The sequence below is a fragment of the Corvus brachyrhynchos genome, unplaced genomic scaffold (assembly GCF_000691975.1).
Source record: "Corvus brachyrhynchos isolate BGI_N302 unplaced genomic scaffold, ASM69197v1 scaffold94, whole genome shotgun sequence".
In the NCBI taxonomy this organism is placed as follows: Eukaryota; Metazoa; Chordata; class Aves; order Passeriformes; family Corvidae; genus Corvus; species Corvus brachyrhynchos.
In genome coordinates, this window is record NW_008238330.1 from 8,391,567 (window position 1) to 8,405,788 (window position 14,222).

General features: G+C 42.1%; 1 protein-coding gene across 4 annotated transcripts in view; it reads right to left on the reverse strand.

Moving 5' to 3' along the window:
* Positions 1-13,886, reverse strand: part of BBS9 (Bardet-Biedl syndrome 9) — a 286,617-nt gene extending 272,731 nt beyond the window's left edge. For 3 of the 4 annotated variants that reach the window (XM_017734464.1, XM_017734463.1, XM_017734465.1), the window contains exons 1-5: positions 13,698-13,886; positions 12,460-12,580; positions 8,961-9,111; positions 7,751-7,815; positions 5,205-5,318 (exon numbers count right to left, since the gene is read on the reverse strand). In XM_017734464.1, coding sequence (XP_017589953.1) covers positions 5,205-5,318; positions 7,751-7,815; positions 8,961-9,111; positions 12,460-12,571 — 442 coding nt within the window. In that variant the 5' untranslated portion in view covers positions 12,572-12,580; positions 13,698-13,886. Of the gene's footprint in view, positions 1-5,204; positions 5,319-7,750; positions 7,816-8,960; positions 9,112-12,459; positions 12,581-13,697 lie in introns of those variants that run through there. The other variant, XM_017734466.1, reaches the window with a different exon arrangement.
* Between the last annotated feature and the right edge of the window lie 336 nt (positions 13,887-14,222).

Sequence of the window (14,222 nt, forward strand, 5' to 3'; positions counted from 1 at the left end):
ACTCCATCCAATCTGACCTTGAGTGTTTTACCACCCTCGTAAAAAAACTTCCTCCTTATACCTCATCTAAATTGTCCCTCTTTTAGTATAAAAACATCCCCCTTTGTTCTATCACAACAGTCCCCACTAAAACATTTGTCCTCAGCTTTCCTGTAAGCCCCCTTTAAGTACCTAAAGACCATACTAAGGTCTCCCTGAATCCTTCTTCTTCTCCAGGCTGAACAACTCCAACTCTCTTGGCCTGTCTTCGTAGGAGGTACTCCAGCCCTCTGATCATCTTCATGGCCCTCCTCTGGACCTGCTCTAACAGGTCCAGGTCTTTTCCGTGATGAGGACTCCAGAACTGTATGCAGCACTGCAGGTGGGGTCTCACAAGGGAGAAAATCACCTCCCTCACTCTCCTGGTCACACTGCTTTTGATGCAGCCCAGGACATGCTTGGCCTTCCAGGCTGTGAGCACAAACTATTGCACCACATCCAGCTTTTCATCCATAAGAACACCCAAGTTCTTCTCTGTAGGACTGCTCTTAATTAATTCATCTCCCTGTCTGTACTCATGTCTGAGATTGCCCAGACCCAGGTGCAGCACCTTGCATTCGGACTTGTTGAACCTTGTCAGTTTCCCATGGGCCCACTTCTCAAGCTTGTCCAGGTCCCTCTGGATGGCATCCTGTCCTTCAGGTGTGTCAATCCCACCACACAGCCTGGTGTCATCTGCAAACTTGCTGAGGGTGCACTCTATCCCACTGCCTAGATCACTGATGAAAAAGTTAAAGAGCACTGGTCCTGCTACGGATGCCCAAGGAATAACATTTGTCATTCTATACTTCTGTAGGATGGTGAAGGGCCTGGAGGGGAAACCTTTTAAGGAGCAGCTGAGGGCACTAGATTGGTTCAGCCTGGAGAAGAGGAAACTGAGAGGGGATATCACTGTGGTCTTCAGCATCCTCCTGAGGGGAAGTAGAGGGGCAGGTACTGGTCTTTCACTCTTGTGACCAGTGACAGGACTTGAGAAAATGACAAGAAGCTGAGTCAGGGGAGGTTAAGGTTAGATATCAGGAAAAATCTTTTCACACAGAAGGTGGTTGAGCAGGTGCTCCACGGAAGTGGTCGCAGCACCAAGTCTGTCTGAGTTCAAGAAGCACATTCTGCACAGGGCCAGGAGTTGGACTAGATGATCCTGATGGATCCCTTCCAACTCAGCATTTTCTATGATTCTCTGGATGCAACCATCCAACCAATTCATCAACCAGTGAACAGCCCACTCCTGAAAACCATCTCTCTCCAATTTAGAGAGAAGGATGTTGTAGGGGAGTGTGTCAAAGGCTTTACAGAAATCCAGATAGATGACATCCATAATCCTTACCTTGACCACTGATGTAGTTACTCCATGGCACTCTACCACTAGGCCACTAGGTTGATCAGCCAGGACTTGCCCTCAGTGAAGCCGTGCTGGCTATCTTGAGTCATATCCCTGTCCTCCATGTGCCTTAGCATAGCTTCTAGGAAGTTCTATTCTATGATCTTTCCAGGCCCAGATTTGAGGCTGACAAGTTGCTACTTCCTGGGATGCTCCTTTCCAGCCCTTCTAAAATGCATTAAATGTTTCCCTTTTTCCAGTAACTCTGGACTTCACCTGCTGCCATGACTTTTCAAGAACCATGGAGTGTAGCTTGGCAACTACATCAGACGATTCCTTCAGGACTCTGGGATGCCTCTCAGTCAGGTCCCACAGATTTATGTATGTTCAGGTTCCTCAGGTGGTCATGAACCCAATCTTTTCTTGCAGTGGGAAAGACTTTGCTCCCCCAGTCCCCATCCTGCTCTCTACCACTTGAGAGTGTGGGAAGACAGATTGCAAGTGATGACTGAGGAAAAAAATTTAGTATCTCAGCCTTCTACTCGTCCATTGTTACCAGTTTGCCAGTGTTGCTTCCTTTGACCTACCTTTTCTGGTTAACCTACCTGTAGAAGCCCTTCTTGTTTTTTGCACCCCTCGCCAAGTCCATCTCCAGCTGTACCTTTGCTCTTCTGACCCCATCCCTACTCAACCAGACAGCATCCCTATATTCTTCCCAGACCACCTCTCCCTGCCCCCACTGGCTGTGCATTTCCTTCTTGCCCTTTAGTTTGACCAGCAGGTCTCAACTCAGACTTGCCAATCTCTTGCCTTCCTTTCCCAATTTCTTGTACCTGGGGATCCTGAGCTCTTGCACTCTATGGAAGACATCCTTGAAGATCTGTCATTTTCTGACTCCTTGTCCCTGAAGGCAGTTTCACAAGGGGTCCAACTGACTTCAAGGACTTCAAGGTCCAACCTTGAAGAGTGGGAAGTTTGCTTTCCTAAAGTTCAGGGTCCTGACTTTACTTTTCACCTGTCCCATACCCCTCAGGACTGCAAACTCAATCTTTTTTTTTTTTTTTTGGTCAATGTTAAATCATATGGCTGAGTAGAATGCCCTGCTTTACCAGTGAAGGTAAAGGATTAAGAGCTCCATAAAAAGAAAAAAAGCATAACCTTCAGCAAGAGAAATCCGAGCAAGACTGAGGAACTTCATAGATCAAGTTCTCTGTGTCAACTCCTACAGCCTTCTTTACTTACTCAAATGAAAAATTATGTTCCTGGGGGACTGACATTCACCCTCCTCCCCAACACTCCCATGGTATGCTTTCCCTGAATGCATGCTTTTCTCCTTCTGTTCAACTGCCATTCTCCTGTGTCTGCTTCAGTAGTTCTGTGAACATGACCTGTGAAGTGTCTCTTTCACCCTCACATTGTTTCAAACATGCTTGAGTATAGCAGTAAGACACATACTAGTCACAGTAGTAACAGATGGCAATAAATGCAAAAACTCTCCCTGTATTTTTTTATTCTACTTCCGGAGTGTGGTACAGAAGTTAGACTGTTAGCAAAGCAAGTTCATAGCTGCAGGCTTACAGCACCACCATAAATTAACCTCTACTGAAGATGAGAAACACTGTTAGCAGATGCCTGAAAAGAATTCCAGAGAAGCCTGTGGAAGGCTGATAGTAAAAAAAAATGTTTATTTATTTACAGACTCTCAATGGCACACCAGAACACCTGCCAAACACAGATACACATAGATAGCATGGCAGGCTAGACCAGGACAGGCATTTGTTTACTAAAATTAACAGCACTTGATAGACCTCCTTTCTGGTTCACTCTGGCTGGTCTTGCAAGATGGAAATAAAAACACAATACTGTCCTTTATAAGCCTCAAGGAGAGAGAAAGATATTAAAGATGATACTTAAAAGAACTAAAATCGATATACTACAAAAGGCTTAGGGCAAGATTAAAAGCATATCCTTGATAAGAAATCTAATCAGATAGTCCAGGAAAGCCACATAAAAAGAACATTCAGTCCAGGAAATCTACCAACAAAAGAATATTCCTTCATTTCCCAAAAAGAACTTTCCTCAGTGTTCATTTGGCCAATTTCTCTGATGCTTCAACACATGCCTTACTAGCCTCCTATTAGGTACCTGAACACTCACTATAATTTTCCTAGATTTAGGTCTTAAACAGAAAGCAACTTGATTTTACAATATGAATGTGTATTATTCATTACATAATATAAATCTCTGCCTCCTTTGCTTATTTATGATTTGAGATCACTCTTTGTCCAACAGCAATAAACACACCTATGTGAACTGGAACATGGTGAAGAAAAAAGGAAAAGGAAATTAGCGTGACATGCTAACATAGAAAACTCAGAAAAGTTTACAGAACTTACCAGAGTTCCTTCTGCTGTTCTTGCTGCTTTGTCAGGATTGGCCCTCATTTTGACCATCCTAGGCGTTGAAAAGCGTTTGGCCAGGCAAGGCCAAACTTGAGTTGTGTCAGACCTTGCTGAGTAGGTTCTAGGGTAAACATTACCTCCTGTGTCCCTAGCTTGCAAAGACACCTTCTTCATTAGATTATTTGCATCCACCACAGCTCATGAGACAGGTCTGGCATCAAGACTGAGCTGGCAGTCAGACCTCTACTTAGACCTCCATGGTAAACAAACGTGCATGTCAAAAATCCAGAGAATTTCTTCTGCAGAACTGCATGGTGGTACATGTTGACTTGTGTTATTCTTTCTGAACCATTCCAGACACTCACAACACCTAGTTTACAATCCCCTATACATTTGTTACTGCAACGCCACTGTAAAGTGTCAGAGAACATTATTCCCTCTTCTCAGATTTAAGAACCTCTGTATCATCTTTCCGCTTTTAACAGGCCATACCATATACACTCACTCCTCAAGATGCTCATGGCATTTATACCTTCTCACTCACATGAGTTGACCATTTTCCCCAAGGCAGTTGTAAGAAATTAGTAGGTGAAAATCTCTTCAATCAGTTAGGATTTTGGTCAGCTGAATTTAAGCCCAGGGACAAGCCTGAATTTAGGGTAAGGCATTGCAGCAATATTACTGGAAGGTTATTACAGGCCCAGAACTGAGGAACTGCCTGTATATATTTGCCATCTTGATGCAGGAGACTTTCTGCCTTGGAAAGTGACTATCACTGCCAACAGTTTAGTGACACTACTTTTTTTGATGACTGCCACCCCCAATATTTTTGGGCAATCTCTACTTCTGAACAGAAAGATATATTATGCAAAGCCAATCTAAATGCTTCCACATGGGAACACAAAAAACATTCACAAAGTCAAAAAAGACTGTTATCTATTAAACTCATTCAAATCTACAGACACACCATAAATACTATTGTCCACTGTTATTTTTTTCCAATCAAAGTTTAAGTATTTTTTTTAGAAGTCTGAATTACACATATTTCAAGACATTTTATGCTTTAGGTTCAGCAAAAGATGTTAACTTTTTAACTTGTCCAGGATAAGCAAGTGCAGAAAAGTAAAACAGAATTAAAGCATAGAAGAAAACAATTATTTTTAGATATTAAAGTACTTTACAAGGGAAGAGCCAGGAATTTTGTCATGTTTTTTAAAATCAATGTTTTCCTTGTAGATTCATATCCAGTTCAAAATGTGAGAAAATAACTACTCTGCATTTAATATTCTTTGCTCATTTGAACTTGAGTTATTTTCAATATGTATCAGATAAAAAGTACCATCATGCATAGAAAGATGTTTTCCTCTAGACAGCAGCATCATGCTGCCTTTCAAAATTCTGTTAAACAACTAATTATAAAGAATATACAACAAGGAGCTTACCTTTTACACCACCAAATGGACCATAAGTCATATTACAAGCAGTTCTCTGAAGATTGTGCTCATACATCAGTTTAATCTGATACTGGTTCCCATGCTCCACATTCCCCTGAGTTCCTACAAAAAAAAACAAAGGGTAAGTATTTATTAATTTGATCCACACACTGTGGAAGAAGTAAAGGGGTGTGAGTGTAAACAATCTGAAAAAAATGTAACTTAATTTCTAGTGACTTTTGGGATATGTAGGCTCACACTGCTGCTTTCTGAAAAAAAAAAACCACCAAGCTACAAAATTCCTAAAGGCCAGAACCAGAAATAAGGTCTCATTATACTATACATACTATAAAGACCTCGCAAGAGGCTGAGATTTTATTATTTAAACGTATTTTTCATGTTGGACGCACCTCTAAGATCAGAAAAAAAGCCTGCTCAAAGGGGAATTCTTATGATTCTCTAGCTATCTGGTAAATATACTTTATCCAACAGCCAGCCTCAGCCGCAATAGTCTTTGCCACAAATTAAGCTGTAGCTGGTCATTAGCTACAATTTGACAAAGCTATGTTTAGGGTACACCTATCACTTGCCTTTACTTTGCCTGAAATTGAATGCAGTGGTCAGCAATGCAAAGATAAAAGACAAACATATGGTAGCAAAAATATTTTTGTGATATACATCACATTCTCTGAAAATGTCTGCATGAATTTTAACTTCCTGTTTCCTTCAGGGAATGAGCAGAAATTAAAAGTCTTTCTAAATAAACTAAAGTTCCTCTTTCAAGAATCAAGTTCTTCCTGAACACCATGGAGAAAGTAAACTTCATTGCATAAAGTAATACTTAAGGACTAATATTAGCAAGGAAAAAAAATAAACCAAAACTTTTGAGAACAGTCACACACATCAGCTGAGAAAAAGGTGTTTTGTGCTAAATCCTACCACAGCTTTAATTATACAAAGATTATTCCAACAACAACTTAAGCAATATTCTATGAAAGACTTGTAGCTTATGCTAACCTTCTAGGCAATTTCTCCAATCAAATCAAACATAGTTTTTAAGCAATTACACCTAAAGCAGGCCCACATTAGGGAAAAGACTGGAATAGACATGAGGGGAAAGGCCCTGGCTGACTAGTAACCAGATAATCAGCAACACTTTGGGATAAACAAGTTAGAAAGTAGCCAGTCTGTGTACAATGACTGTAATACAATACCAAGGCCATACTTGAGTCAGCCCTGAAGGTGCTTTTATTTGTCAGAGAAGCAGGATAGTGATTTTATTATGAATAACAGATATGGTAACATGTACAAAGCAAGTAAAGATTCCACTTTAAGAAAGCGTAATTTTCCTTAAAAGCACAAAGAAATAATGATAGTTATTTCTCAAAGGAGCTTGTTTGAGAGTACCCACTCAGATCACAGAAATTACCATTAAAGTATAAATGTTTACAGATTAGTATGAAAAGTCTATTAAGGCGTTGCAAAATATTACTTTTATTATTACTTAGCTGCTTAAGCCATGTAGACCAAACAGCATATTATAACTACTAAAGACTTCTAGACTTACTGGGTGCTGCTAATGCAAATTTTAAAATAAATTGTTTTAATAAAAATTGTACTGGTAGGCTGCAGTCCTAAGGCTTAAACACTATTACAGCAAATGGAAACCATGAAGACTGCAGTACTTCTCAAAGAATCCCTCCTCAGCAAAGATCACTTTCACAGGTGTTTCCAGATAGGCAAAGAGAATCTAAAAAGAGAGCACATTTTTGTAATCTTATCTGACGACAAGGCTGTAAATAGGAAGCAAGCTGCTCCTAGAAGAAAAGCATGCTCTTGTAACAAAAGGAACCACAGAGTGTGTCCCTGCATGGAGAAAATTAACAATGCCATGTTGTCTATTGAATTTTGAAGATGGGTGTACCATTAATAGACTGTTAAATCTGTGCTTTGCCCTCAGCATACGGAAGAAAAAAATCAGTGCATAGAATATGTATTTCGCATCTTGGCTCTTCACATACACAGAGAATACATCATATAGAATTTCCAGCCAAAGGAAGTAGAAGAAAGCAGATTTAAGAGAAAACATCGTGGTTTCACCTTCTTACCAGTATTAACCTCCTGTCTTCTCATGGGCTATCTTACCAATGTTCTGGCTTTCTAAAAAATTATCTGGACTTCTGAGTTCAGAAAGAATTGTAATTGTTTCTTTTTAAAGAGCTAAGCAGGTTGGCATTATACAACCATTTGTTCATTAGCATTTTGAACAATAACACCAATTCATAAAACCATAATGAGAACTAATTGCTCACAATCACTGCTAACCACAGACCATCACAGACATCACAGCATCTCAGGCATGGAGCAGACCAGCAAACCTCTGCTAAACCTAATTACTAATGTTTCCTCTTCATACACAGGCTTGAGTGAAAGAACATGACTGCAGATCTTCAGAGATGATGAGCAAACACTGTATATACCAAGTTTAACATTAACCTAATCCAAACTTTAGTATACACTTAAAATCACTGGAAAGCTTGGATCTGTAAACTAACCTGAAACAGCATACACACAGAGTTTTCGGCAATGCAACACAGCTAGATGAAGTCCTTCAGTACCACTGTAAAGAAGGGTGTAAAAAACATTATTTTCAGATAAATTCAAGTAAAATTCATACAGGATAAAATTCAAGTAACATGTTGAAATTGCTGTCACATGTGAGCCAAATGCAGAGGTTTGGGTGTTAGATATTAGCATAAAAACTCAGAAGTACTGATCTTCCTAAATTCATGCTTAAGTGTTTAGAGTTAATTTCAAAATCAAAATTAATCCTTTATGAACATTTTTTCAGATTCCAATATGAAGAGCAACCCAGATATTTTCCCAGTTTAGTCTGAACCTCATTTGAAACAAGGTGCTGTTAATCCTTCTTGGAGGGATGATATGAGGATCATCCCTCCAAACAAGCATATTCAGCAATCACAGACACTAGCTTTTTTTTAATTCACATTTGTATGAGCTGCATGGAACCTTCAAACCCTCACATTCTTCTTCCCCCAAACCCAAGTAGCATTTCCAGCACAGAAAGTATTTGTGCTGCAACCATAGAAAATGTTTTAGCTCATTTCACACAGTAAGGCATTATCATTCTTGCACAGGGTCACTCTGGGAGTACTTGACCCTTTGGTCTCAGAGCCCTAATCTTTCCCATAGTTAGTACTTCCATTTTTTAAATAAAGTTCATGCTTCAGTATTAGAAGTTAATTTCAAAATTAAAATTAATCCTTTAAGAATTAATTTCTAAAATAAAGTTCTCCTAAGTAGATTCTCTTACAGCCAATTAACTATAAGGTGTTTTCCTCAGAGTCACAGTATCTCTACCTGGCCACTTATTTCCACTAAATTCATTGGAATTAAGGATCTTCTATCCTCTATCAAACAGGAAACAAATGGCCAGTATTACATCTTAGATCATAACAAGTTAGCCACGTACTCTTAACACCTTACAAGATAACTTTCAATGTATAGTTTTTCCTGTTCTACATACTAAAAAATTGCATGTGGGAGATTATCCTCTATATAGACCTTAAGTGAAAATTCTCTCATATCAAGATGAATCAAGCAGCAGATAAATGCATATTATTGGATTCATAGATGTGATTAATAGTTGTCCATCTAGAAACTGAAAACTCACCCTCCAAAACAAAGGAAGGAAATCACATCTAAGACTTAAATAAACAGCACCATAACCTGCCATTTACTTACGAAACAAATTTTCCTACTTCCACCTGCAATATTGGTTCTCGCAACTGCACTTCCAAGAGTAGGTCTTCGGGTTGTACTTCGTCTCCAGGTTTCATAGGATGTGGATTAAAGATTCGGAGATATCCCTTATAACTGCCCACAATAACTTTATCTAAAAAACAAACAAACAAAAACAACATGTAGGATACTACACAGTACAATAGTACATGTGGAATTCAATTTGCTGCAGAGTGCTTCAAATAATACCCTAAAAAGAAAGAATAGGTTGACGTGATTCAATTAATGTTCATTATGCTCTGTCTTCTAAATTGCTAAAGTTTAACTTTAGCAATTGCATTTTTTGCAGATACATGAATATCTGTCAGCACCAGTGATGGTAGCAATAGGATTGAGTGTTTATGGGTAAGAATCAGGGAGAAGGCCAATGAGGCAGGTATCATGGTGGGAGTCTGTTACAGACCACCCAAAAAGGACAAAGAGGCAATGAATATTCTATAAGCAGCTTGAAGAAGTCTCACAATCACCAGCCCTTGCTCTTGTGGAGGACTTCAACTTACCAGATGTCTGCTGAAAATATAACAGAGCAGAGAGGAACTGTCTAGGAGATTCTTGGAGTGTACGAAAGATAACTGCCTGACACAACTGGTGAAGGAGCCAGCTAGGGAAGGTGCCCCACTGGATTTGTTGTTTGTGAACAGAGAAGGATTTGTAGGTTATATGATGGTTGGAGGCGGTAGTGGGCACAGCAATCACAAAATTTTATTTTCAATTCTTAGAGAAGGAAGGAAGGGGGACAGCAGAAGGGCTGTCATAGGCTTCCTGAGGGCATATTTTCACCCATTCAGGAGATTGGCTGACAGAGTCCCTTAGAAAGCAGTCCTCCAGGGCAAAGGGGCCCAGGAAGGCTGAACATTTGTAACAAAGGAAATCTTAAAAGGTACAGGACCAGGCCATCCCCACGTGCCAAAAGACAAGTTTGCAGGGAAGAACACCATCCTGCCTGAACAGAGCTTTGGCTGGAACTCAGGAAAAAGAGGAGATATGACCTCTGGAAGAAGGGGCAGCTGAATCAGGGGGCTGCAAGGATGTTGCGAGGTTATGCAGGAAGAAAATTAGAAGGGGCAAAACCCAACTAGAACTTAGTCTAGCTACTGCCATAGAAGACAATAAAAACGTTTCTATCAATACATCAGCAACAGAAGGAAGACCCAGGAGAATCTCCATTCTTATGGGACATGGGGGGAAACATAGCGATAAAGGATAAGGAAAAGGCTGAGGTACTTAGTGTTGCCTTTGGCTTAGTCTTCAACAGAACAACAGTAGTTCTCTGGGTACCCAGCTTCCTGAGCTGGAAAACAGGAACAGGGAGCAGAATGAGGTTCCCATAATGCAAGGGGAAATGGGCAACATACTGCTACACCACTTAGACACAAACACAAGTCTATGGGGCAAGATGGGATCCACCCAGGAACACTGAGAGAGTTAGTGGAAGTGCTCACCAAGCTACTCCCTGTTATTTATCGTCAGTCCTGACTCACCAGGGAGCTCCCAGTTGACTGGAAGTTAGCAAATGTGATGCCCATCTACAAGAAGGGTCAGAAGGAGGATCTGGAGAACTACAGGCCAGTCAGCCTGACCTCAGTGCCAGGAAAGTCATGGAGCATATCATCTTGAGTGCCATCATGCAACTTGTATGCATGGGATGCAGGGTATCGGACCCAGCCAGTAGGGGTTTATGAAGGGCAGGTTCTGTTTGGCCAACTTATCTCCTTCTGTGACAAAGTGACCAGCTTAGTGGACAGGGGACATATTGTGGATGTTGTTTACCTAGACTTCAGTAAACCTTTGACAGCATTTCCCACAGCATTTGCCTGGAGAAACTGGGTGGTCATGGCTTGGACATGTGCATTGTTCACTGGACAAAATTTGGGTGGGTGGCTGAGCCCAGAGAGTGGTGGTGAACTGACTTACACCCAGATGGCGACTGGTCACAAGTGACATTCCCCAGAGCTCAGTACTGGGGCCAGTCCTGTTTATTGTCTTTATCAATGACCTGGATGAGGGGATCCAGTGCACCCTCAGTAAGTTTGCTGACGACACGAAGTTGGGTGGGATGGTTGATCTGCTAGAGGGTCAGATGGCTCTGTAGCAGGATCTGGACAGGCTGGAGCAATGGGTCAAGGCCAATCATATGAGGTCCAACAAGGCCAAGTGCCAGATCATTCACTTCAGTCACAACAACCCCATGCAACACAACAGGCTTGGGGAACAGTTGCAGGAAAGCTGCCCAACAGAACAGTACCTGCGGTGACGGCCGACAGCAGCTGGAAAATGAGCCAGCATGTGCCCAGGCAGCCAAGAAGGCCAATGGCATCCTGGCCTGTATCAGAATGTGTGTGGCCAGAGAAGTATTGCCCCCCTGTATTCAGCACTGGTGAGATTGCACCTCAAATACTGTATTCAGTTTGGGGCCCCTCGCTACAAGAAAGTCATGGAGGTGGTGGAGCATGGCCAGAGAAGGGCAACAAAGCCAGCGAAGGGCTTAGACGTGCACCAGGGGATGTAAAACCTAGATGGGATACTAGGAAAAATTTCACCAAAAGGATTGTGAAGCATTGGAAGAGACTGCCATGGGAACTGTTTGAATCACCATCCCTGGTGGTATTTAAAAGACGTGTAGACGTGGTGCTCAAGGACATGGTTTAGTAGTGAACACAGAGTGTTAGCTGTCAGACTCAATCATCTTAAAGGTCTTTTCCAATCTAAATGACTCTAATGAATTTCTACTGAAAAAGGCTGTACACCAAATCAGTAACAGCTCAACTTTATTCAAATTGTCCTGAAAAGGGAGAGTCTTACATTAAAATAATTTTCGAAGAGTATGGCAGGAATGAAATCAAACTCAAGTACCTCTACTGGGCAAAAACAAAGTTCCAAGGTGAGCATGATATCATAAAGATCCCAATAATTTATTAATTTTTAAAAAATACACACACAAAAACTCTCCCTGACAGCAAAGATCATTTCACATTATTAATGACTACACAGAAAAGCAGGGTTTACTCAAGCAGCGTCACTTATTTCAATCGTCACTTATTTTGCAGACCAAAAGGGCTGTTCATTTGTTTTTCTAAATTCTTAACTTTTTAGCTCTCACCTTCCTTTTTTTTCTCCCCTTAGGTTATTATAAGTCACAATGTGTTTGCTCCCATGACTAACTGAAAATTCTTTATTTTAAAGATATCTACCATTGAGGGAATAAGACATAAGAAAAGTTACTAGAGAACACAAGCAAGAATTAACATGTTGAGCAACATACAAATATAAAAAGACAGAGAGCACTGAATTTGTCTTCTTAAGCCTACAAGGACACATTAAAGATAGCAGACCTAAAACTAACCAGCCAACTAGCCTGGCTAACAAGCTTTCAGCATGCATAGGTCAAAGCAAACTTACAGCAGTGTGGCTTAAAAGCCAGCAATTTCAAGTCTGAATTTACCTTGTCCACTGCCACTATTATCAACATCAGCAACACATAGACAGCCTTGGTCAAATTCTTCCTTTTCTCCAAGTATGGTGGACCACCAGTCTCTAGCTTTAAACAAGGACATTCTTCTTTACTGAAAAGGAAACAAACTACTGTTAAAGCTTATACTAATACATGCAACTGTTTATACAAAAAACTTTTTCTTTGTCAGCAACAGCTTTCCTTAAGTATATTACACCTCTTGGTTTCATACTGCACTAGTGTGAGCTAAATAAATGCTAATTCCAGGTGTCTTGAGTTTCTGATTATATAGTTCAGAAAACACTCTCAGAAATCTTAATGTCATTAGTTAAATTATTTGTGATAGACACTGCTAGTTATATGAAGAAATGCAACAAAATAACAGACTTTTAAGAACTGTTAAATGCCTTCTGTTACAAGCACCAAGTAATAAAAAGTTTTCAAAGTCACAGAACTGAGGTCTCTTCTCTCTTACCGAGTACCAGGAAAAAAAAAAAAAAAAGTTCTGATGCAAGTCTTCTGCAAGAGAAATTCTTTTTAGACGAGTAAATGGAGGCATAACCAGACGACATCAAAACCTCCACCACGTAATCGCCTTGAAGATGCCCCAGTGACACGACTAAAGAACTCGGTCATACAGGGCACAAATCAGCTTTTCTGCTCCCTACCTGATGTTATTTTAAGAAGGGAGGAGGGAAGGAGCGAGGAGGAGACTAATCCCTTTGCAGGCGGCTTGACAATAACATTATCCTAGTTCAAAACTCACAGCTCCATACCTATGAACCCGGACACACTGGATCCCACAGCTCGCACAGGAGGCATGGGGCTGCCAGGCACCGGCAGCTCCAGCGGGAAGAAGGGAAAAAGACGGGATTGGGAACAAACGCAGCCTGCAAGCCCGGGCCTTTCCTCTTTAAAGGAAACCAAGTCCGGCAAACAAAAACACTTATTTTCCACCTTTTTTCCCGTCGCTATGCCCGCTAGGCAACCTGCCGCCACCGAGTGCGGGCTGGCACAACCCTCCACACACACCCCCTCACTCCCTCCTGCCCTCTCAGAGTCCCTGAGCAGCACCCACAGCGCCTACACAGAGCCACGGATAGGGACACGGACGGACGGACGAACGGACAGACAGACACACACACACACACACACACACAGACACACACACACACACAGAGATACACACATCCCCGTGGAGCGGGAGAAGGAGCCCGGCGGGGGCTTACTTGGGCGGGAGGCGACAGCTCCCTGGCACGGTGCAGTCCCGAGCCGCCCCGGAGCGGCAGCCCCGCTTCCTCACAGGAGCTCCTCACTCAGGCGCGGCCCGAGGCGAGGCACAGAGTGCAGGGCTACACGCGCATTCCCCCCGCCGCCGCCATCTCCAGCATCCTCCTCTCCCCGCCGCCGGCACCAATCTCATACCCCCCCGCGCCCCGCCCAGGATGGAGCTTGGGAAATGTAGTTTGGGAAGCGGCGCCATGGGCCGTTGGGTTCTTTCATTTCGTCCTGTACGGAGGGGAAGGGCAAAGCAGAGAAGCATTCCTTTTGTATTTTCTGAGAGGAGGAAAAGGACCCCACAACCCTAAACACGCAGACACACGTGCTTCTTCTTCAAAGCCCCTCACAGAAATCTCTTCCTCTCAAGGCGCCCAACTCCACACGCCCGTCCACCCTTTTCCTCCCCCTTTTCCCTGTGGTACGGCCGGCGAGGGGCCGGGACGGCGGGGCTCGCGGGGGGGGGGGGGGGGGCG